The following is a 23,443-nucleotide window of genomic DNA, read 5'->3' on the forward strand; positions in this document are numbered from 1 at the left end:
ATGGCTGTGCGAAGTTGCTGGATATTGGCGGGAACTGGAACAAGCTGTTGTACACGTCGATCCAGAGTATCACAAACATGCTCAATGGGTGACATGTCTGGAAGAACTGGGACATTTTCAGCTTCCAGAAATTGTGGACAGATCCTTGCGACGTGGGGCAGTGCAATGTCATCCTGAAACATGAGGTGATGCCGGCGGATGAATGGCACGACAATTATCCTCAGAATCTCATCACGGTATCTCTGTGCATTCAAATTGCCTTAGATAAAATGCATTTGTGTTTGTTGTCTGTAGTTTATGCCTGCCTATACCATAACCCCACCGCCACCATGGGCCACTCTGTTCACAACGTTGACATCAGGAAACCGCTCACCCACACAACACCATACACGCTTTCTGCCATCTGTCCTATACAGTTGATTTGTCCGTGAAGTGCACACTTCTCCAATGTGCCAGTGGCCATCGGAGGTGAGCATTTGCCTACTGAAGTCGGTTACGACGCCGAACTGCAGTCAGGTCAAGACCCTGGTGAGGATGACGAGCACACAGATTAGCTCCCCTGAGACGGTTTCTGACAGTTTGTGCAGAAATTCTTTGGTTGTGCAAACCCACAGTTTCATCAGCTCTCCGGGTGGCTGGTCTCCAATGATCCCGCAGGTGAAGAAGCCTGATGTGGAGGTCCTGGGCTGGCATGGTTACACGTGGTCTGCGGTTGTAAGGCCGGTGGACGTACTGCTAAATTCTCTAAAACGACGTTGGAGGCAGCTTTTGGTAGAGAAATTAACATGACATTCTCTGGCAACAGCTCTGTTGGACATTCCCGCAGTCAGCATGCCAATTACATTCTCCCTCAAGACTTGAGACATCTGTGGCATTGTGTTGTGACAAAACTGCACATTTTAGTGACATTTTAATATCCCCAGAACAAGGTGCACCTGTGTAATGAGCGTGCTGTTTAATCAGATTCTTGATATGCCACACCTGTCAGGTGGATGGATTATCTTGGCAAAGGTGAAATTTGTGCGCAAAATTTGAGATGAATAAGATTGTTGTGTGTATGGAACATTTCTGGGATGTTTTATTTCAGCTCATGAAACATGGGACCAACACTTTACATGTTGCGTTTATATTTTTCTTCAGTATACATTTGTTAGACACACAAGTAACTGAGACCAAATGATATTTTGCAATACTGACCTGGTTAACACTTCTGTATCAGCCTGCATGTTAAGCCCTCAACCCTCAGTATGTGTCCAGATTAGTTGGTTTTCCAATCGGACCACCGCTGCTGTACTTACAGATACCAGGCAAGAGGGAGCAGAGAGAGGACTCAGACCAACTCAGTGGGGATGCAGTTACAATAACCATGAGCTTTTTCAGCATTCAAAGTGACTTTATGTTGAGTGGAAAAGCATCCGTCAGCTCTGTCCCAGCAGTGTGTGTGCGTGTGCATGTTTAGCCCCTGGATCTGAAGATTGGGAGGGTGGCGACTGAGCCGCGGCGTCCTGTTTATCATTCTCCTCAGTCTCAGGGATTACTCTGCTCCTCAATGGGCCAATGATTGTCAGGCGCCAGCCATGCTAGTTTGAGTTACTCGCGCTAGCCGTCAATGTCAACCAAGACGAGGAAACGGATCTCGCTCTCGAGAATACTCACTGTACTACAGTCAATATTGAGTAGGAAAAAGTAAAAGATTTGTTGACGTATTCTAACTTTGATTAGGCCTCTTCTATTCTTATCTAGGTTTGTTTGTATGTGTTTATTACCTTTGTTTTGTTGAAGTCTTTTTCTGAGTGTCAGTTGAGAGGGAGGGATAAGGTGGTAATGCGACAGTAACAGTAGCGGCCATAATTAATCATCTTTCCCTTGTTCTTTTGAAGTGTCATCTCTGGTGAGCTGTGATACTGCATTGAAGTGTTGCCATCTCTTTCTTTCTCCGTCTCCGTCTGTGTGTATATTGCCCTGAGGTCAGTCACAGCCTGTTGTTCAGGTGATTTGTTAAGGTCAATCCAGGCAGGAGCTTTTAGCCAGGGCCTCAGTGAGCCAGGCCCAGGGGGAAAGCTCAGAGCTGGGTGGAGGTGCAGTAGTAGGGCCATGATCAGATGTACAGTATTAGTCAAGCCTCTTTTCAATCCAGCTCCAGCAGTAGTTTCGGGGTGGATGGGCGTCATTGCAGGCCCTGTGGCCCTGTGCTGTGTACTACTGGGGCATGACTTTGCCTTGTGGGGTTGGGCATGACATGGCAGGCCCTGTGCTCCAGCTAGCAACCTCTGGGGCATGGCTCTGCCCTGTGATGTGCCTCTAACTACCACCTGCCTGGCTCTCTCCCCTCCAGTCAGATGAACTATGACTCACTTACCCCCCCCCCCCCATGACAATGGGGATCTGTGTCCCTCCAGACTGACTGAATGATTCGTCAGTTCACACAAACAACAATCAGTTATGCATGGGACTTTGGGACACGCTCTTCTCTTTCTACAGCAATACTGGAACTGAGGGTCTGACCTCTGCTGTGCTGCTGTTGTGTTCTACTCTTCCTGCTCCACTCCCCTGACCGTTGTGACTCAAGCACCTTGCTGGAGGCCAGCTGCAACTGGGGAATTCTGTGATGATGTGGCAGACTGCTTTTTCAAGGTCTCCACGGACGGGGCGAACGCTTAGCGGTCCATGTTGAACAAGACAAAGTCCTGTTATTCCCTTTGGCAGCTTGCTCTGCTCCGCTCTCTCCCCTCAGTCTGGGGCCAGAAGATGTCACAGAGGGAGCTTGAGTGAGTTGGATATGACAGAGCTGTCGACTCGACACACATCAGGTCCTGTTCTTCTCTAGCTGTGGCTGCAAGCAGGCTGGGCTGGGTGGTATTAAGCACTCTTCTTCATCCTACGCCTCTTGCTCTTCTTCCTTTTCCACCTCCTCCTCCACCTCTTCCTCCTCCACCTCATCTTGCCTGGTGCTGGCCCTAAGAGGCCCCAGTGTTTTTGGGTCTGTGTATAACAGCAGGCCTGGGTCTTGTTCAGTAGAACACAGTGTTTGCAACGCAAAACAAAAATCTGTATTCTTATTGGAAAAGCTTAGGTAGTGCCGTCCTGTTTCACTCCGATTCCAAACGTTTTCTCACTACGCAACATGACCCTGTTCTGAGCTGCCTGCCAGTGCCACCGACCCTCCCTAGTGAGTCCCCACCACAGGCACCAGGGGTGGCCCTCCCCTTCCTCTTCTGCTGGCAGTCATGTCACATCAGCCTCACAATGGAAGAACAACACAACACAGCCTGAACAGAACACTCTCTGCCAACAGGCCCTAAACACTGTACTGGTTCCATCAACCATCAGCCAGCCCTACCCACCCCATAGCAAGGAGCTCAGAAGAGTTCCTATTTTCTGTTTATCAACACTTAACTGTTGGTATGGTAACCAGGGTCAAATTACCCTGAGTAATGCACTACTGACACACACCATAGGACATTACTTCTTGTTTATGTAACAGTTTTCATGGCTCTAGGCTGGCAGTTGATCGGCGCTGGCATAGTGGCTTGGCTTGTAATCCTCCCCACATCACAACGGCGTTAGTATGACAGCGTTAACCAGCGTAGCTACTACACCTTAGGTATTAATACTTCTCAGGGCTGCTGGAGTGAAGTGTTTGAATGAGCGGATCATTGTGTTAAGCCTCTCTAACACTCCTAGCGTGATTAGCCTGTGTGTGTGTGTGTGTGAGCATATACTTGGTACTTTTCAGAAACATTTTCTAGGCTGCCAGCAAAAACAAAAAGTATTGAAAAAGTTTTATTAAAAGAATGTAGGTAGCTAGCTGTTCCAATGTGTCATCACCATCAATATCTTTGGCTGATGTCGTCAAAGCCTGAAAAAGTCAATTTTTAAGAGTAGAATATCAGCACGGCCTTATCATATACACTGTGTTCCTATTAGTTAAACTTTAAACCGAATTCTTATTACAAGCCTGTTTTTGTTGCTGGCATAATCCATCACATTTATCTCATTATATTCAGGCCAGGATTTTTAATGGGCCTCGCAGCTGTTAATCTTTTACAATAAGGCAACTAATGTAGCTTTGCTCTGCTGCTGCTGTCCCTGGTGAGAGAAGAGAACGAGAGCGAGAGGAAACAAAAGGGAAAGGGGCAGGGGGGTGTAGGGAAAGTGATGTACATCTTTCTCATTTACTGTCACATGCACAGATATATCAACTATAAACTCAGCAAAAAAAGAAACGTCCTCTCACTGTCAACTGTGTTTATTTTCAGCAAACTTAACATGTGTAAATATTTGTATGAACATAACCAGATTCAACAACTGAGACATAAACTGAACAAGTTCCACAGACATGTGACTAACAGAAATTGAATAATGTGTCCCTGAACAAAGGGGGGGGGGTCAAAATCAAAAATAACAGTCAGTATCTGGTGTAGCCACCAGCTGCATTAAGTACTGCAGAGCATCTCCTCCTCATGGACTGCACCAGATTTGCCAGTTCTTGCTGTGAGATGTTAACCCACGCTTCCACCAAGGCAACTGCAATTCCGGACATTTCTGGGGGGAATGGCTCTAGCCCTAATCTACACACATTACCCCATAATGATAAAGCAAAAACAGTTTCAGACATTTTTGCTAATTTATAAGAAAAACACTGAAATATCACATTATACATAAGTATTCAGACCCTTTACTCAGTACTTTGTTTTAGCACCTTTGAAAGCGATACAGTCTCGGGTGTTCTTGGATATGACGCTACAAGTTTGGCACACCTGTATTTGGGGAGTTTCTTCCATTCTCTGCAGACCCTCTCAAGCTTTGTCAGGTTGGATGTGGAGCTTCGCTGCACAGCTATTTTCATGTCTCTCCAGAGATGTTTGATCAGGTTCATGTCCGTACTCTGGCTGGGCCACTCAAGGAGATTCAGAAACTTGTCCCGAAGGCACTCTTGCGTTGTCTTGGCTGTGTGCTTAGGGTCGTTGTCCTGTTGGAAGGTGAACCTTTGCCCCAATCTAAAGTCCTGAGTGCTCTGGAGCAGGTTTTCATCAAGGATCTCTCTGTACTTTGCTCCGTTCATCTTTCCCTCGATCCTGACTAGTCTCCCAGTCCCTGCCACTGAAAAACATCCCCACAGCATGATGCTTCCACCACCATGCTTCACTGTAGGGATGGTGCCAGGTTTGCTCCAAACGTGACGCTTGGCGTTCAGGCCAAAGAGTTCAATCTTGGTTTCATCAGACCAGAGAATCTTGTTTGTCATGGTCTGAGAGTCCTTTAGATGCTTTTGGCAAACTCCAAACGGGCTGTCATGTGCCTTTTACTAAGGAGTGGCTTCCGTCTGGTCACTCTACCATAAAGGCCTGATTGGTGGCGTGCTGCAGAGATGGTTGTCCTTCTGGAAGGTTCTCCCATCTCCACAGAGGAACTCTGGAGCTTTGTCAGAGTGACCATCAGGTTCTTGGTCACCTCCCTGACCAAGGCCCTTCTACCCCGATTGCTTAGTTTGGCCGGGCGACCAGCTCTAGAAAGAGTCTTGGTGGTTCCAAACTTCTTCCACTTAAGAATGATGGAGGCCACTGTGTTCTCGGGGACCTTCAATGTTAGTATCTCGACACAATTCTGTGTCGGAGCTCTATGGACAATTCCTTTGACCTCTTGGCTTGGTTTTTGTTCTGACATGCACTGTCAACTGTGGGACCTTATATATAGCAGGTTGAGAGCTTCAAGTTCCTTGGTGTCCACATCACCAGCAAACTAACATGGTCCAAGCACACTAAGACAGTCGAGAAGAGGGCACGACAAAACCTATTCCCCCTCAGGAGACTGAAAAGATTTGGCATGGGTCCTCAGATCCTCAAAAGGTTCTACAGCTGCACCATTTAGAGCATCCTAACGGGTCGCATCACTGCCTGGTATGGCAGCTGCTTGGCCTCCGACCGCATGGCACTACAGATGCTGGAGGAAACGGGTACAAAAGTATCTATATCCACAGTAAAACGAGTCCGATATCGACATTACCTGAAAGGCCGCTCAGCAATGAAGAAGCCACTGCTCCAAAACCGCCATAAAAAAGCCAGACTACGGTTTGCAACTGCACATGGGGACAAAGATCGTACTTTTTTGAGAAATGTCCTCTGGTCTGATGAAACAAAAATAGAACTGTTTGGCCATAATGACCATCGTTATGTTTGGAGGAAAAAAGGGGAGGCTTGCAAGCCCGAAGAACACCATCCCAACCGTGAAGCACGGGGGTGGCAGCATCATGTTCTGGGGGTGCTTTGCTGCAGGAGGGACTGGTGCACTTCACAAAATAGATGGCATCATGAGGTAGGATTATGTGGATATATTGAAGAAACATCTCAAGACATCAGTCAGGAAGTTAAAGCTTGGTCGCAAATGGGTGTTCCAAATGGACAATGACCCCAAGCATACTTCCAAAGTTGTGGCAAAATGGCTTAAGGACAACAAAGTCAAGGTATTGGAGTTGCCATCACAAAGCCCTGACCTCAATCCTATAGAAAATGTGGGCGGAACTTAAAAAGCATGTGCAAGCAAGGAGGCCTACAAACCTGACTCAGTTACACCAGCTCTGTCAGGATGAATGGGCCAAAATTCACCCAACTTATTGTGGGAAGCTTGTGGAAGGCTACCCGAAACGTTTGACCCAAGTTAAACAATTTAAAGGCAATGCTACCAAATACTAATTGAGTGTATGTAAACTTCTGACCCACTGGGAATGTGATGAAAGAAATAAAAGATGAAATAAATTATTCTCTCTACTATTATTCTGACATTTCACATTCTTAAAATAAAGTGGTGATCCCAACTGACCTAAGACAGGGAATTTTTACTAGTATTAAATGTCGTGAATTGTGAAAAACTGAGTTGAAATGTATCTGGCTAAGGTGTATGTAAACTTCTGACTTCAACTATAGGGGAAAATGTATGTCTAGGAGCTGATTGGTCGTCAGAATTGTGGAATAATACTAATGTTAAGGTAGGATTTGAATGGAGAAAGCTGATCCGAGAGCATCGCTGCCTTTTTTCATCCTATCTGTATCGACACATGCGCCAACGACACACTTAATGAATGTTCTCTCCGCGAGGTGTTCTTGTGACCCTAGGTAACATGATCAGCTTGTCAAACTTGTCATTATGGATTCCAATACCTATGTTTCTGTTCCTTCCTCTCATAATTAGCCCGGTTCTGCCCAGGTATGCTGTGTGGCAGTTAATACAGTCAGCCTGGCTACAATCCAGTCAGCACTGGAAGAGGAGGATCGAGAGAGGAGGGAGGTAGAGAGGGATGAGTGAGAAGGAGTTCATGTTAATGACTGTCCTCTAGTCAGTGTAGTAGCAGTGTTAGGCCTCAGTTGCCGTGCCTCCTCTCCTCCCTCCATCCCTCATTCTGCTAAGTCTTCTCGAGTACCAGGGGAGCTGCTTCTTACTGTCTGCTCTAGGTGTACACATTCTTGATGGCACCTTATGTCCACAGACAGACCGATACACAGACAGACTCCGCTCTGCCAACTGGGCTTGATGTCTATGAGCTCATCCTTCACTCTTTTACTCCTGGCCCAAATGCCTCTGCATGAAGGTAGTGCACTATATAGGGAATAGGGTGCCATTTGGGATGAACCCTGGGTCAGTGTGCTCACTCAGCCCCAGAGAAGAGAGGAGCAGTTATGTGTCTTGTCTAGAGTATCTACCTAAGCTTGTCATCAACGTTTACAGTATAATTGTTTAAACCCTGGCCTGCTGGCTTAAAGTTCATAGAAGGAAATCAGTCACTTGGAAGCCAGGCCCAGCCAATCAGAATTCGTTTCCCCCCACAAAAGGGCTTTATTACAGACAATTTTAGAGTGGCCTTTTATTGTCCCCAACACAAGGTGCACCTGTGTATTAATCAGCTTGTTGATATGCCACACCTGTCAGGTGGATGGATTATTTTGGCAATGAAGAAATGCTCACTAACAGGGATGTAAACAAAGTTGCGCACAACATTTTAGAGGAAATTAGCTTTTTGTGCATATGAAACATTTCTGGAATCTTTTATTTCAGCTCATGGTACACTTTTCATATTTTTATATTTTTGTTCAGTATGGTTAGCGATGGTATCCTACTGTATTATGTATTTCTCCCAAATGCCTACCTATTTCCTTTTCTTTATTACATTTTTTCATTTTTTTACCCCTTTTTCTCCCCAATTTCGTGATATCCAATTGTTAGTTACGGTCTTGTCCCATCGCTGCAACTCCCGTATGGACTCAGGAGAGGTGGAGGTCGACGCAATGCGTCTTCTGAAACATGACCCTGCCAAGCCACAATGCTTCTTGACACACTGCTCACTTAACCCGGAAGCCAGCCGCACCAATGTGTCGGAGAAAACACTGTACAGCTGGCGACCGGAGTCAGCGTGCATGCGCCCGGCCTGTCACAAGGAGTCGCTAGAGCGCGATGGGACAAGGACATCCCGGCCGGCCAAACCCTCCGCTAACCTGGCCGACGCTGAGCCAATTGTGCGCCGCCTCATAGGTCTCCCGGTTGCGCCCGGGTTAAAACAGCCTGGGATCGAACCGGGGTCTATAGTGACGCCTCTAGCACTGCAATGCAGTGCCTTAGACCGCTGCGCCACTCGGGAGACCCTTCTAGTGCACTACTTTTGACCTCGGCCTATAGGGTGGGCTATTTGGGATACAGACTAGTTCACCCGTCCCATCTCCTTTCCTCCTGCATTGCATGGGGCTGGTGATTTATGGGCACAGAGGGCTGCAAGGAAGGACAATTATTAATACACTAGGCTGGAAATGTATGAGTTGGCTAGGATGCTCTGGTCTCTTAATACAATGTAGTTAGTTACTGTTACCCCTGCATCCCAAATGACACCCTATTCCCTACATAGTGCACTACTCTGTGCTGTTGTCAAAAGCCTAGCACTATGTAAGGAATAGGGTGCCATTTGGGAAGTAAGCAAGCACTGGCCTGAGCCTCAGCCTCCCTCCACTGAAGATGGAATAGCGCCCTAGACTCCAGTTCAGACAGAGTAGGTACTAGTTACAAACGACCAGAACATTTCACCACCACAACAGTCAAGTTCATTTTGGCGATATTAGCTTCCTTCTTTTATTTCTCTGACTGAATTAGTTGAGTCCTTGTCATGATCAATGGGTTTAATAAAACACTGTTTATTTTGTTATTTTTGTGGAATATGGATGGGAATCTATGGCCTACTGTAGATACTGATGTAGGATAGCATTAGGTCAGGAGGATTGTGAAGATGGGCAATGATGGTGAAGTTCTCAACTCTCTCAGCTCTGCCACCTGACTGGTTTAACACGGCATATTTCTCATGCCATTGTTGCCTAGAAGAGTTTGGCTTCTATTTGGTTTCAATTGACAATTTTGATGCCAGAGGTCCTCAATGTTATTTAGCCTGGAAATTAAACTATGGGAAATACTGCCTACAGCAGGGTTCCCCAACTAGCATCAGCTCCAAGTGATTTTAATTTAGCAAATCTGTTCAAAAAGTATTCCCATGGATAATATATATGATTATATACAAATGTAAGCAAGGTTTGAATTAAAATGTTTTAGTCAAACATATATGTTAGGGCTTCTTGCGGTCAATTTGCAGTCTACAAATTATTTGTAATTATGTTTTGGCCACCTGACCATCCGCTCAAGAAAAAAAATTGGCGACGTGGCTGAATCTAGTTGATGATCCCTGGCCTGCAGGTTACCATATCTAAGCCTAAACTCGATCTTTGTGTTCAACAACAGTGTTAACTGTTAAATCTGATAACTAGCTAACTGCTGACCTTTTTGTACTGTCATCATGGGACAACCAGAGGCCAGGTGGAAGAGGTTTTTATTCAGTTATTGGATTTTATTGTTGCCATGGTAATAAAACGATCCTGGCAGCTGTCCAGCAGTTAAACTGAACACTGTAGTGGATCGTTCCACAGTTTCTACGGGGTTATGACTTCTGAGGAACTAACTGTCACACCCATCCAAAAGGATATCAGAAAAATGTATCTACCGCTGGAGGTTCCATTTAATCAGATTTTGAAATGCAAAGATTCCAGTGCTGCCATCAGTCTCCTCAGGTATTTCCTGAAGTTGTAGTTGTAGGGTGAGCCTATGTTCTGTACTAGCCTGGTCCCAGATCTATTTCTGCTGTCTTGCACCTGCAAACTCCATAGGAATTGGCATTGACAAGACTGCACAAACAGATCTGGGTCCAGGCTAGCTCCAACTTCCAGACCCAGACAGAGTGAGTGTAGTGTTGGTGGAGATGGTGGTGCTGAGTTAGAGTATTTAGGGAGGAGGACAATAGAACATCCGGCTTGTAGAACACATCTAAATTCGGATCACTTCCCCGTAGCACTTCCCTCCCTCACTCATTTGAGTTCATTTTGTTCTTATTGTCTTTGGCTGCAACCTTCCTCCCAGTCATTCGACTAAATAAAGCAGGAAGGGTCACGTCCAGTCAAAAGCCTCGACCCGTTGGCATACACACACACTAACACGCAATAACTAAAGCTGCATCCTGGTACAGATGAACTGGTGTCTAAATTACAACCATGAGGCGTGTGCATATATCAGCTCGACAGGACTGTTTGCTTGCCAGTCCCACAGTTTGAGGTCCGTTTCTCCTTAAAACCAGGGTCACACTCTTCTGTGAGTGTTGTTTCAATGATGGCATGGCAACAGTCAGAAAAGCCATGATGTGGGGTGGAACTAACAGGCGCTGTGACCATAGAAATAGAATGACTAGAACAATTAGGCTACATTCTATTTCTATGGCTGAGACCTGTGTCTATGTACAGTGCCTTCTCGAAAGTATTCACTCCCCTTTACTTTTTCCATTTTTTGTTGTTACAAAGTGGGATAAAAATTGATTGTCATTTTTTTTGTCAACGATATACATAAAATACTCTGTCAAAGTGGAAGAAAAATGTGAACGTTTGTAAAAATGAAAAACTCTTGATTAGATAAGTATTCACCCCTGAGTCAATACATGTTAGAATCACCTTTGACAGCAATTAGTGTCTTTCTGGGTAAGTCTCTAAGAGCTTTGCACAGCTGGATAGTACAATATTTGCACATTATTTTAAAAATTCTTCAAGCTCTGTCAAGTTGGTTGTTATCATTGCTAGACAGACATTTTCAAGTCTTGCCATAGATTTTCAACCAGATTTAAGTCAAAACTGTAGCTTAGCCCTCAGGAACATGCAATGTTGTCTTGGTAAGCAACTCCATTGTATATTTGACCTTGTGTTTTAGGTTATGAAAGGTGAATTTGTCTCCCAGTGTCTATTGGAAAGCTGACTGAACCAGGTTTTCCTCTAGGATTTTGCCTGGACTTAGCTCTATTCCGTTTTATTTTTATCATACAAAACTCCCTAGTCCTTGTCGATGACAAGCATGCCCATAACATGATACAGCCACCACCATGCTTGAAAATATGAAGAGTGGTACTCAGGGGTGTGTTGTTGGATTTGCCCCAAACATAACGCTTTCTATTCAGGAATAAAGTACATTTCTTTGTTACATTTTTTTTGCTGTTTTACTTTAGTGCCTTATTGCAAACAGGTTGCATATTTTGGAATATTTGTATATCATGTTAAACACCATTATTGCACACAGAGTGTATCCATGCAACTTATTATGTGATTTGTTAAGCACAATTTTACTCCTGAACTTATTTAGGCTTGCCATAACAAAGGGGTTGAATACCTACAGCTTTTCAATTTTAACGTTACAGCCTGAATTTAAAATCGATTACATTGAGATATTCTGTCACTGGCCTACACACAATAACCCATAATGTCAAAGTGGAATTATGTTTTTAAACATTTTTACAAATCCATTAACTTCTTACGGCTGAAAATCCATTAACGGGATCGATTTGACAACAGCCAGTGAAAGTGCAGGGCGCCAAATTCAAACAACAGAAATCTCATAATTAAAATTCCTCTAACATACAAGTGCTATACACCATTTTAAAGATAAACTTGTTGTTAATCCCACCACAGTGTCCGATTTCAAAAAGACTTTACGACGAAAGCATACCATGCGATTATGTTAGGTCAGCGCCTAGTCACAAAAAACACAGCCATTTTCCAGCCAAAGAGAGGAGTCACAAAAAGCAGAAATAGAGATAAAATGAATCACTAACCTTTGATGATCTTCATCAGATGGCACTCATAGGACTTCATGTTACACAATACATGTATGTTTTGTTCGATAAAGTTCATATCCAAAAATCTCAGTTTACATTGGCGCGTTATGTTCAGTAATGTTTTGCCTCCAAAACATCCAGTGATTTTGCAGAGAGCCACATCAATTTACAGGAATACTCATCATAAACGTTGATGAAAGATACAAGTGTTATGCATAGAATTAAAATATATACTTCTCCTTAATGCAACCGCTGTGTCAGATTTCAAAAAAGCTTTATGGCAAAAGCACATAATCTGAGTACAGCGCTCAGATACCCGCCATGTTGTGGAGTTAACAAAAGTCAGAAATAGCATTATAAATATTCACTTACCTTTGATGATCTTCATCGGAATGCACTCCCAGGAATCCCAGTTCCACAATAAATGTTAATTTTGTTCGATAAAGTCCATCATTTGTCCAAATACCTCCTTTTTGTTTGCCTGTTTAGTCCAGTAATCCAAATGCACAAGGCGCGAGCATTAAGTCCAGACGAAAAGTCAAAAATGTTCTATTACAGTTCGTAGAAACATGTCAAACGATGTATAGAATCAATCTTTAGGATGTTTTTATCATAAATCTTCAATAATATTCCAACCGGACAATTTCTTTGTCTTTAGAAATGAAATGGAACGGATCTCGCGCTCACGGCGCGTGACTAAACTAATGGCTTTCTGCCAGACCCGATTCAAACAGCTCGTATTTTCTCCCCCTTCACAGTAGAAGCCTGAAAAAACTTTCCTAAGACTGTTGACATCTAGTGGAAGCCTTAGGAAGTGCAATCGGACCAAATTTACACTGTATATTGGATAGGCAATCACTTGAAATACTGCAAACCTCAGATTTCCCACTTCCTGGTTGGATTTTTCTCAGGTTTTTGCCTGCCATATGAGTTCTGTTATACTCACAGACATCATTCAAACAGTTTTAGAAACGTTAGAGTGTTTTCTATCCAAATCTACTAATAATATGCATATCTTAGCTTCTGGGCCTGAGTAGCAGGCAGTTTACTTTGGGCACACTTTTCAACCGGACGTGAAAATAGCGCCACCAAGCCATAAGAAGTTAACATAACAAAATGTGGAAAGTCAAGGTGTGTGAATACTTTCTGAAGGGACTGGATGTAGAGCAAGTCATTAGACTGTGGTATTTAGCTTACCGCTGTCTTAGCATGCCTTCGGTCACCTCTCAGAATAGATCCTAACTTACATTGAGTGGCTTTTTAAATGGCTTCTAATGGTGGTTACAGGAAACATTATCTTCACATGAACGAGTGGTTAGAGGAAATCAGAGCATAAGTCAGGAATCAGTGGGAGTCAGTGTTACGCTCTATAAAATGGAAGCTCTTATCTCTATCTTATCATGCCATGGAAATGTCCTCAGTGCTGCTCTTGTGCAGTGTTTTCTGTGTGTGTGTGTGTGTGTGTGTGTGTAGCACGCTTGTGTTGATGCTCCTGCCCTGCCTGTGAGCTTACAATCTGCTGACAGTGTCAGGAGGGGCCTTACACCGCCGACCAGACTCACACACAAATTGCACAAGGACCAATTGGGAAAGGAAATGAATACTTTCCATAAGACATTAATGTCATAACTAAGCTAGAGCTGTGTCCCAAATGGCCCTATGGGTTCTGGGGCACTATATAGGGACTTTGGGACGGAGCCTAGTCAGTCCTGTGCAGTGTGTGATTCACCTGGATTGCCACCTGCCATTTATCTGGCTGCCGGTGAGCAAGAAATTCAGCTCCTACCTGTTCCTCTGCACCTGTACTGCTGTGCTACAGTATTATAGAGTATGAACCCAGTGTGTCATCACATCAGTCTCACCTTGAGTGCTGTAAGAAAGGACCTGCTCTGACATGTTACAGCGTCTCAGGAATATATAAGCCCACGCTGTGTGTGTGTGTGAGTGGGAGCGCCTGGCTATACTATAAACTGCCTCAGTGCTGCTGCTCAGTGTATGTGCTGCAAGGTCACACCCATTGCAGTTTGTCATTGCAGCGAGCACAGACAGAGTGCACATTTACTGCTTATACACACACACCCACAGAGCTTGCATTATGCAGCTGATTAGATGCTCCCCAAGCGCTGTCCTCAGATCAGCTGGTGTGATCTGAGGACATCCATACAACTGGAAAACCGATCAGGGTAGCCGCTAGGCTGCTTGTTGCTGCCTCCTCAAAGCATGGCCTCAGGATCCACAAGCTTTAACTGTGTCTGTCCCTTCCTCCCTGTCAACGTACACACGTGTGTGTGTGTGTGTGTGTGTGTGTGTGTGTGTGTGTGTAAGATGGTTCAGCCATGCTTAATGTGGCTGTGTCTGCATTTACATTTTTCTCTGATCTGAAATCACTGCTGGAGGGAAAACTGCTTTAGACTTCTCCTACCCTTTTCCCAGTGGAAATCAAACTATGTTGATAGCAGGTCAGCCTAGTAGGCTGTTTTTTTCTACTTCATAATATCTCTAAATATCTCTTATTTTGTCTTCCAGGACTTAATACAGAGGGCCTGTATCGTGTGAGTGGAAACAAGACTGATCAAGACAATATTCAGAAGCAGTTTGATCAAGGTAAAACACGTCTGCAACTGTCAATTCTCTTAAACTGTCAACTGCTCTTACATTATTTTCTCTTTTAAAAGCTAATTTTTCCCTTATCGTCTTCAAAATACCATTGTCCTGTCGATTATTGTTACAATGTCCGTTGGTTCGTGTGAGTACCTGTGCTGTGTGTTTTGGGCTTTCGTGCCCTTGTGGATTGCGCAGATGATTACGGCTCTCGTCCCGTGTGTTATTTATTGGAAGTACTCCTCGCTCTTTTGTTTGGGTATCAACCCTGTGTTTTTGTTACGTGTTTGTTTGGTCCCCGTGCCTTTACACGGCACGCCGTAATTTGGGTACAATAAAAAAAACTATTACGCATTCCTGCGCCTGTCTCCCGATCTCTTCATACCTACGTGACATTTTTGCCCTTAGTCTTTTTCTCTTGTTATTTATAAACTGAACACACATTTAAATCAAACTGGTTCATTAAGATGTCAGAAGGAAAGGGATTGGTTGAGAAAACCAATAATGACTGTTCCCAAGGACTTTAAATTTCCCTTCTAATTGTTTAAATTCAGCCACAAGTATTATGGATGTTTGTCCATGAAAGAGCTGGACTAGGTACAGTATTTGAGTGAATTACTGTGAATCAATGGGAGTCTTAAAACACACAGGGGAAGGCTGATTGTATTAACCTGCCAATTAGGGATGGATGGGGTATGTTGCATAATATGATTTAGAGTAGATGTTGATATAGTCACCACTCGGCTGCATAGAGATCCTTCTGCTCCCTTCTCTCGCTTGCTTGAAAAATACTGGTATATATATAGTGCAATTTGACCTGGACCGGGTCAAATTGACTTACACAAGCAATCAATTAATTGCATTTTTATTTTCTGTCTGGAATTGAATTACTGCATAGGCCCATCGGTTGGTTGTATTTCCCTGAGGGGAATGATGGCCATAGATTTAGTTTCTCCCGTCTGTAGCCCCATTGTAAGACCCGTTTCCCTTTTTGTTTTCATCCATCTTTCAAATCCAATACCAGTCAATCTGAGCCATCGAGCTGTGCAAAGGGGCTGGGTGGAAAAAATCTTCCTTCCACTGAGTGGCCAAATGACTTCCTATCCATGAGACACAGTTTGCCCAAAAGAGACACTATGGGCATCAATCTGCCTGCTGGCCCGGAACCATTAGTCCTCCTTCCACCCGCTCTTCTTCTTCCTGTCTCACCCGCCCCTTCTCTATTTCTCTTCCTCTCTCTCCTTCTTCTCTTCTCTCTTTCCACCACAGGAATTTGTGAATTAAGTGCATTTTTCTCCCTCTCTTGCCCTTTCTGCTGTCTGGGAGAGAGATCTACTCTGACAGCTGTCAGTTCACCTTAGGCCCTGTCCTGCCCTCACTAGCGCTTTCTCTCTCTCGGCCTCTTCCTCCTCTCACCACTCTCTTATCTCACCCCCCCTCTCTCCTCTCTCTTCTTATCCTGCTCTCTCTTACTCCCCCGCTCTCCTTCACTCGCTCCCTCTCTCTAATAATAATAATAAGTATTAATACATGATTTTTTTGTGGTTTTCTAAAACCCAAAGACGCTTTGTGAGTACTGTTAACTTTCTCCCCCTCACCAATCAAACCCTGTCCCTCTCTCTCTCCCCCCTGCAGACCACAGTGTGGACCTGATAGTGATGGACGTGGCTGTGAATGCTGTGGCGGGGGCTCTGAAGGCCTTCTTCGCTGACCTTCCTGATCCTCTCATCCCCTACATCCTGCACCCGGAGCTGGTGGAGGCAGCCAGTGAGTACTGCACTGTTAGTTACACATGCTCTGTCTGTCAGTCTGGAGAGCTGACCTGGGTTCAGATACTATTTAGTTTCTTTCAAATGCTTTTAGCTACGCTTGGTTGAGCTTGCCTAATTCAATACTCCCAAAAGTGGCAGAGCAAACCCCGCCAATCTGGCACTCTCAGGCAGGCTAAATTAAATGCGATTCAAAGAAAACAAATCTTATATATCAACCCATGTCTGGTCTGTAGAGGCCAGTGTCCTAACTCAGTAACTAACAGCTGCGGGGAGGGTTGACACCCAGCACCTCAGCCCTCCTCCCCTCAAATCACACCCAGCAGCTAGAGAAGACGAGGTCAGCCAGTTCTCTCTCTCTCTCGATGGGTTTTAACAGTACCCCAGTTTTTCCTTTTGTCCTGCTCAGTTCATTGTGTCGTTTATTTTACTGTCACATTTCAGGTGCAGCCTGTTCTGTTTTTGAACCTCAAGTGTACTTTAGCTGGTAGAATGTAGCAACGCATCATGATGTTGGATGTTTGCCAGGAAGAGTGATGGTGCTATATTCCACAGTTTATAACTACAAGCAGATGTGAACGAAACTTAGTATTACCCCGTGGCGTATATGCTTTATATTACGTCTCAGGCAGTGTTTCTCCTACCATTATACACTGAGTGTACAAAACCTACTCTTTCCATGACAGACTGACCAGGTGAATCCAGGTGAAAGCTATGATCCCTTATTGATGTCACTTGTTAAATCCACTTCAATCAGTGTAGATGAAGGGGAGGAGACAGCGGCAGGCCAGTGGTCGAAAACGGTCATTGATGAAAGAAAAGGAGGCTGCCACGAATTGTTCAGAGCAACAGACGGGCTACAGTTGAACTGCCAGTCCAGTACAACATTGGTGCCCAATGACTCATAAAAGAATGCACAACTCGTCGTACCTTGACACGAATGGTGTATGGCAGCTGACGACATTACAGAGTTCCACTACTTTGAGCAAAAAACAAGAAACTGCAGTTGCAGTGGGCTAAGGAACGAAAACGCATGACACTGGAAAATTGGAAAAACATTGCCTGGTCGGATGAATCCCAGTTCCTGCTGTTTCACGCTGATGGGAGGACTAGGGTATGGAGAACCACATGAGTACATGCATCCATCATGCTGCATGTCAACATTGTAGGCTGGTGGTGTGGTGGGATGTGTTTTCATGGCACACATTGGGCCCCTTGATAAAAGTAGAGCAATAATTAAATGCCACAGGATATCTGAACAACATTGCCAATTAGATGCATCCCTTCATGGCAGCAGTGTATCCATTTGCTAATTTACTTTTTCTGCAGGATAATGCCCCATGCCACAAGGCTAGGATTGTCTAGGAATGGTTCCACGAACATGACAGTGAATTCAGCTTAGTGCAGTGGCCTGCCCAGTCACCAGATCTCAATCCAGTTGAGCATCTGTGGGATGAGATGGAACGAGCTATTCGGAGTAGAGATCTACTACCAGCCAACTTGACACGACTGTTGGAAGCATTGGAGTCAACGTGGGACAACATCCCTGTGGAAGGCTTTCGACACCTTGTAGAGTACATGCCCCGACAAATTGAGGCTGTTCTGAGGGCAAAATGGGTGCAACTCGATTTTAGGAAGGTGTTCCTAATGTTTTGTACACTCAACATATATTAGGATTACCTCTGTCCCTTCCTCTCCCATCGAAAAGCTTTTGCCTTCAGTTGAACATTTTGGTTAAAGAGGCATTAGATGTTGATTTGGGGACCTTTGCGGCGTGTTTGCAAAATTATCAAGGTGAAAAACTGGTGCCAGGGCAGGGTATTTCACTACATTCGCAATAACATCTGCTAACCATGTGTATGTGACCAATTAAATTTGATTTGGTAGGGCAGGTCTGTGCCCCTTGAAGAACTAGTTGGTGAGTGGGTGTGGTTTCCTCCATGCCCCTCATAGTGTCTCCCTTAGTACCATCCAGTCACCTTCTCTCATAAAGTCAGCTGGAAGGAAAGCAAGAGATAAATAAGAGATGCTGCTGAGATACTCGCCCTTTCCTGTCAGTACAAACCGCTCACCTTCTCTCTGAATGGATGTATACACACTTGTCTCAGTGTTTCTGCTGTAGAACTACATGCCTGCATTAATATTCTAACCCCAGTTATAATTCACACCTTTAAGTCGCATCACACTCAGCTCACAGCCGTCTTCCTGAAAGACGAATTCCTGCCCAAGGATGCCAAAAGATTTTCATGCATCTGCATTATTTCCCCCCTGCCTGGTTGTTTCTGAGGGCGGCCCAAATGGCACCCTAGTCTCTATATAGTGCACTACTTTTGATAGGTCCTGGTCAAAAGTAGTGCACTAAATAGGGAATAGGGTGCCATTTGAGCCCTAAACTGTGTGTTGCTGTAGGATATCATCCTTGCTTGAGTCATCTAATCCTGGGCCTGCAGTAATGTATTACTGATCACTGTTGAAACCAACCCAGCAGCCTCCTTCCTCACTGTCTGTCTCGCTGCTGCAGATTAATGTCCCAGAAATAGGTCCCCTCCCTCTCTCTCCTCTCCCCTGGAGGAGAGAGATAGAGGCCATTGGTTGGTTTCAATGAGGGGGGAAGATGGAAGTAGACAGACCTGGAGCTTGTCTCTCGGGGGTTTGAGCAGCTCTGCAGAACTGAGCGTTTCCCTCTGATAATTGTGCAAGCAGCGTAATGTGGAGGTGTTTGGAGGACCTCCAAGTAAATAGCACCCTTTCCCCTATGTAGTGTACTACTTTTGACCAGGACCATAGGGTAGTAGTATCACTATATAGGGAATAGGGTGCCATTTGTTATGCAGCCTGTCTCAGTCCGGGCCAGCCTTGGTGCACCACGCTCAGTTCTGGGGCAAGTAGCACACACACTCATTCCTTTTGTGACGTTCTGACTTAGGGATCTTAACGGTTAACCACTAATCGGTTAGCCGCCAAAAACTACATTTGACCGGTCATGCTTTTCAGTCTAGGTTAATTTGCATAATTCAGTGGAATTAAATTGGCTCGTGTGTATTTTTGCTAGTCGTCATGCACACAGCATAGAGTCTAGTCTGAGGAGCGGAATGGCCTATCAGCTGTCAGTCAGCGCGAGACCAGCTGGTACTGGAGTGAAACGTGCTTTTATAAGCCCAGTCATTGCGCAACAAATAACAGTTCTAAATGCAGTTGCGTGTTAAGAATTGTTTTGATGGCCATGATTAAAAAGAGCTACTATTTCTCAATCTCAGCTCATAGTTAAAACACACTTCCCATTTGCCATGAGTGCATAGGCTATAGTCAACGGTAGGCAGGCTATCAGCAGGTCACCCACCACTTTACAATGGGAGCTTGAGGCTGTATAAATGTTTGAAACCTGAACTTAACTTCAAATAATGAGGAATGTCTTACCTTGCTTCAAAGTAGCCTAGTCCAAATCCAACCAGAGAAATGTGGACGCAAGACTTCCTCATGCAATTAACCAGCATTTCGCTCCTGTTTTATTGGTTTTCATATCAACTTTATTTTGTTGTCCAGAAGCCAAAGGCACCATCCTAGTCATATTAGCAGCCCATCCTAGTTGTTGCTATTAGATCAAATCAAATGTAATTTGTCACATGTGCCGAATCCAACAGGTCACCTTACAGTGAGTGACATGCTTACTTACAAGCCCTTAACCAACAATGCAGTTAAGAAAAATACCTAAAAAAGTAAGAAATAATTAAAGAGCAGCAGTAAAATAACAATAGCGAGGGGTACCGGTTAATTGAGGTAATATGTACATGTAGGTAGAGTTATTAAAGTGACTATGCATAGATAATAACAGAGTAGCAGCAGTGTAAAGGGGGGGGGGGGGGGGGGGGGACAATGCAAATAGTCTGGGGTAGCCATTTCATTAGATGTTCAGGAGTCTTATTGCTTGGGGGTAGAAGCTGTTTAGAAGCCTCATGGACCTAGACTTGGCGCTCCGGTACCGCTTGCCGTGCGGTAGCAGAGAGAACAGTCTATGACTAGGGTGGCTGGAGTCTTTGACAATTTTTAGGGCCTTCCTCTGACACCGCCTGGTATAGAGGTCCTGGATGGCAGGAAGCTTGGCCCCGGTGATGTACTGGGCCGTACGCACAACCCTCTGTAGTGCCTTGCGGTCGGAGGCCGAGCAGTTGCCATACCAGGCAGTGATGCAACCCTTTAAGATACTCTCGATGGTTTAGCTGTAGAACCTTTTGAGGATCTGAGGACCCATGCCAAATATTTTCAATCTCCTGAGGGGGAATAGGTTTTGTCGTGCCCTCTTCACGACTGCCTTGGTGTGCTTGGACCATGATAGTTTGTTGGTGATGTGGACGCCAAGGAACTTGAAGCTCTCAACCTGCTCCACTACAGCCCCGTCGATGACAATGAGGGCTTGCTCGGTCCTCCTTTTGCTGTAGTCCACAATCATCTCCTTTGTCTTGATCACGTTGAGGAAGAGGTTGTTGTCCTTGCACCACATGGTCAGGTCTCTGACCTCTTCCCTATAGGCTGTCTCGTCGTTGTCGGTGATGAGTCATGAGTGAACAGGTAGTACAGGAGGGGACTGAGCAAGCACCCTTGAGGGGCCCCCATGTTGAGGATCAGCGTGGCGGATGTGTTGTTACCTACCCTTACCACCTGGGGGGCGGCCCGTCAGGAAGTCCAGGATCCAGTTGCAGAGGGAGGTGTTTAGTCCCAGGGTCTTTAGCTTAGTGATGAGCTTTGAGGGCACTATGGTGTTGAACACTGAGCTGTAGTCAATGAATAGCATTCTCACATAGGTGTTCCTTTTGTCCAGTTGTGAATGGGCACTGTGGAGTGCAATAGAGATAGCGTTCATCTGTGGATCTGTTGGAGCAGTATGCAAATTGGAGTGGGTCTAGGGTTTCTGGGATAATGGTGTTGATGTGAGCCATGACCAACCTTTCAAAGCACTTCATGGCTACAGACGTGAGTGCTACGGGTCGGTAGTCATTTAGGCATCTTACCTTAGTGTTCTTGGGCACAGGGACTATGGTGGGCTGCTTGAAACATGTTGGTATTACAAACTCGGACAGGGAGAGGTTGAAAATGTCAGTGAAGACACTTGTCAGTTGGTCAGCGCATGCTCGGAGTACACGTCCTGGTAATCCGTCTGGCCCTGTGGCCTTGTGAAAGTTGACCTGTTTTAAGGTTTTACTCACATCGGCTGCAGAGAGTGTGATCACACAGTCATCCGGAACAGCTGATGCTCGCATGCATGTTTCAGTGTTACTTACCTCGAAGCGAGCATAGAAGTCATGTAGCTCGTCTGATAGGCTTGTCACTGGGCAGCTCTTGGCTGTGCTTCCCTTTTGTAGTCTTAATAGTTTGCAAGCCCTGCCACATCCGACGAGCATCGGAGCCGGTGTAGTACGATTCGATCTTAGTCCTGTAATGACACTTTGCCTGTTTGATGGTTCGTCAGAGGGCATAGCGGGATTTCTTATAAGCTTCTGGGTTAGAGTCCCGCTCCTTGAAAGCGGCAGCTCTACCCTTTAGCTCAGCGCGCATGTTGCCTGTAATCCATGGCTTCTGGTTGGGGTATGTACGTACGGTCACTGTGGGGACGACATCATCGATGCACTTATCGATGAAGCCAGTGACTGATGGGGTGTACTCCTCAATGCCGTCGGAAGAATCCCGGAACATATTCCAGTCTGTGCTAGCAAAAAACAGTCCTGTAGCTTAGATCCCCCCTCTTTGTACATTTCTCCCGGAGGTTTTCATCTCTGTCAGATGGAACCGCTCGCATTAGGTGTGCTGTTTAACAGTGGTTTCCTGCTAATAGCATTTTGGCAAATTACGTTTTATTGGCTGCTTCATTACAGTAGTTGCATGCTCAATAATAGTCTATAGCCTTTTGACTGGAAGACGATAGGCTTGCTGTTGTTGCGTGTGTTCATGAAAAATGTCCGTTCCGTGTATGCATGCATAGTATTTTCTGTTGGTCACGTAATTTTACTGTTTGGAAAAAATGTAACTGTTTGTTGACTGGTTAATGAGGGTCGGTTAGTCAGCAACAAAATTGACTGAAGTTTGCATCCCTAGTTTTGACAATATTGATTAGCTTAGTAGTCTCAGCCAGGTGACCTCCACAACAGTCCTGGGGTCAGAGTAGTCCTGGGGTCAGAGTTCTTGACAGGCTATGATAAGGTATAGTGGGGAGAACAAGTATTGGATACACTGCAGATTTTGCAGGTTTTCCTACTTACAAAGCATGTAGAGGTCTGTAATGTTTTATTATAGGTACACTTCAACTGTGAGAGACGGAATCTAAAACAAAAATCCAGAAAATCACATTGTATGATTTTTAAGTAATTAATTTGCATTTTATTGCATGACATAAGTATTTGATACATCAGAAAAGCAGAACTTAATATTTGGTACAGAAACCTTTGTTTGCAATTACAGAGATCATACGTTTCCTGTAGTTCTTGACCAGGTTTGCACACACTGCAGCAGGGATTTTGGCCCACTCCTCCATACAGACCTTCTCCAGATCCTTCAGGTCGTGAGGCAATACGGACTTTCAGCTCCCTCCAAAGATTTTCTATTGGGTTCAGGTCTGGAGACTGGCTAGGTCACTCCAGGACGTTGAGATGCTTCTTATGGAGCCACTCCTTAGTTGCCCTGGCTGTGTGTTTTGGGTCGTTGTCATGCTGGAAGACCCAGCCACGACCCATCTTCAATGCTCTTACTGAGGGAAAGAGGTTGTTGGCCAAGATCTCGCGATACATGGCCCCATCCATCCTCCCCTCAATACGGTGCAGTCGTCCTGTCCCCTTTGCAGAAAAGCATCCCCAAAGAATGATGTTTCCACCTCCATGCTTCACGGTTGGGATGGTGTTCTTGGGGTTGTACT

At 45.0% G+C, this 23,443-nt stretch overlaps 1 protein-coding gene across 1 annotated transcript in view; it reads left to right on the forward strand.

The window, feature by feature from the left end:
• The window catches only part of arhgap5 (Rho GTPase activating protein 5), a 40,707-nt gene that overhangs the window by 12,132 nt on the left and 5,132 nt on the right, over positions 1-23,443 (forward strand). The window contains exons 4-5 of the mRNA XM_039009772.1: positions 14,699-14,776; positions 16,409-16,540. Coding sequence (XP_038865700.1) covers positions 14,699-14,776; positions 16,409-16,540 — 210 coding nt within the window. The remainder of the gene's footprint in view (positions 1-14,698; positions 14,777-16,408; positions 16,541-23,443) is intronic.

This window comes from Salvelinus namaycush, chromosome 15 (assembly GCF_016432855.1).
Source record: "Salvelinus namaycush isolate Seneca chromosome 15, SaNama_1.0, whole genome shotgun sequence".
Lineage (NCBI taxonomy): Eukaryota > Metazoa > Chordata > Actinopteri > Salmoniformes > Salmonidae > Salvelinus > Salvelinus namaycush.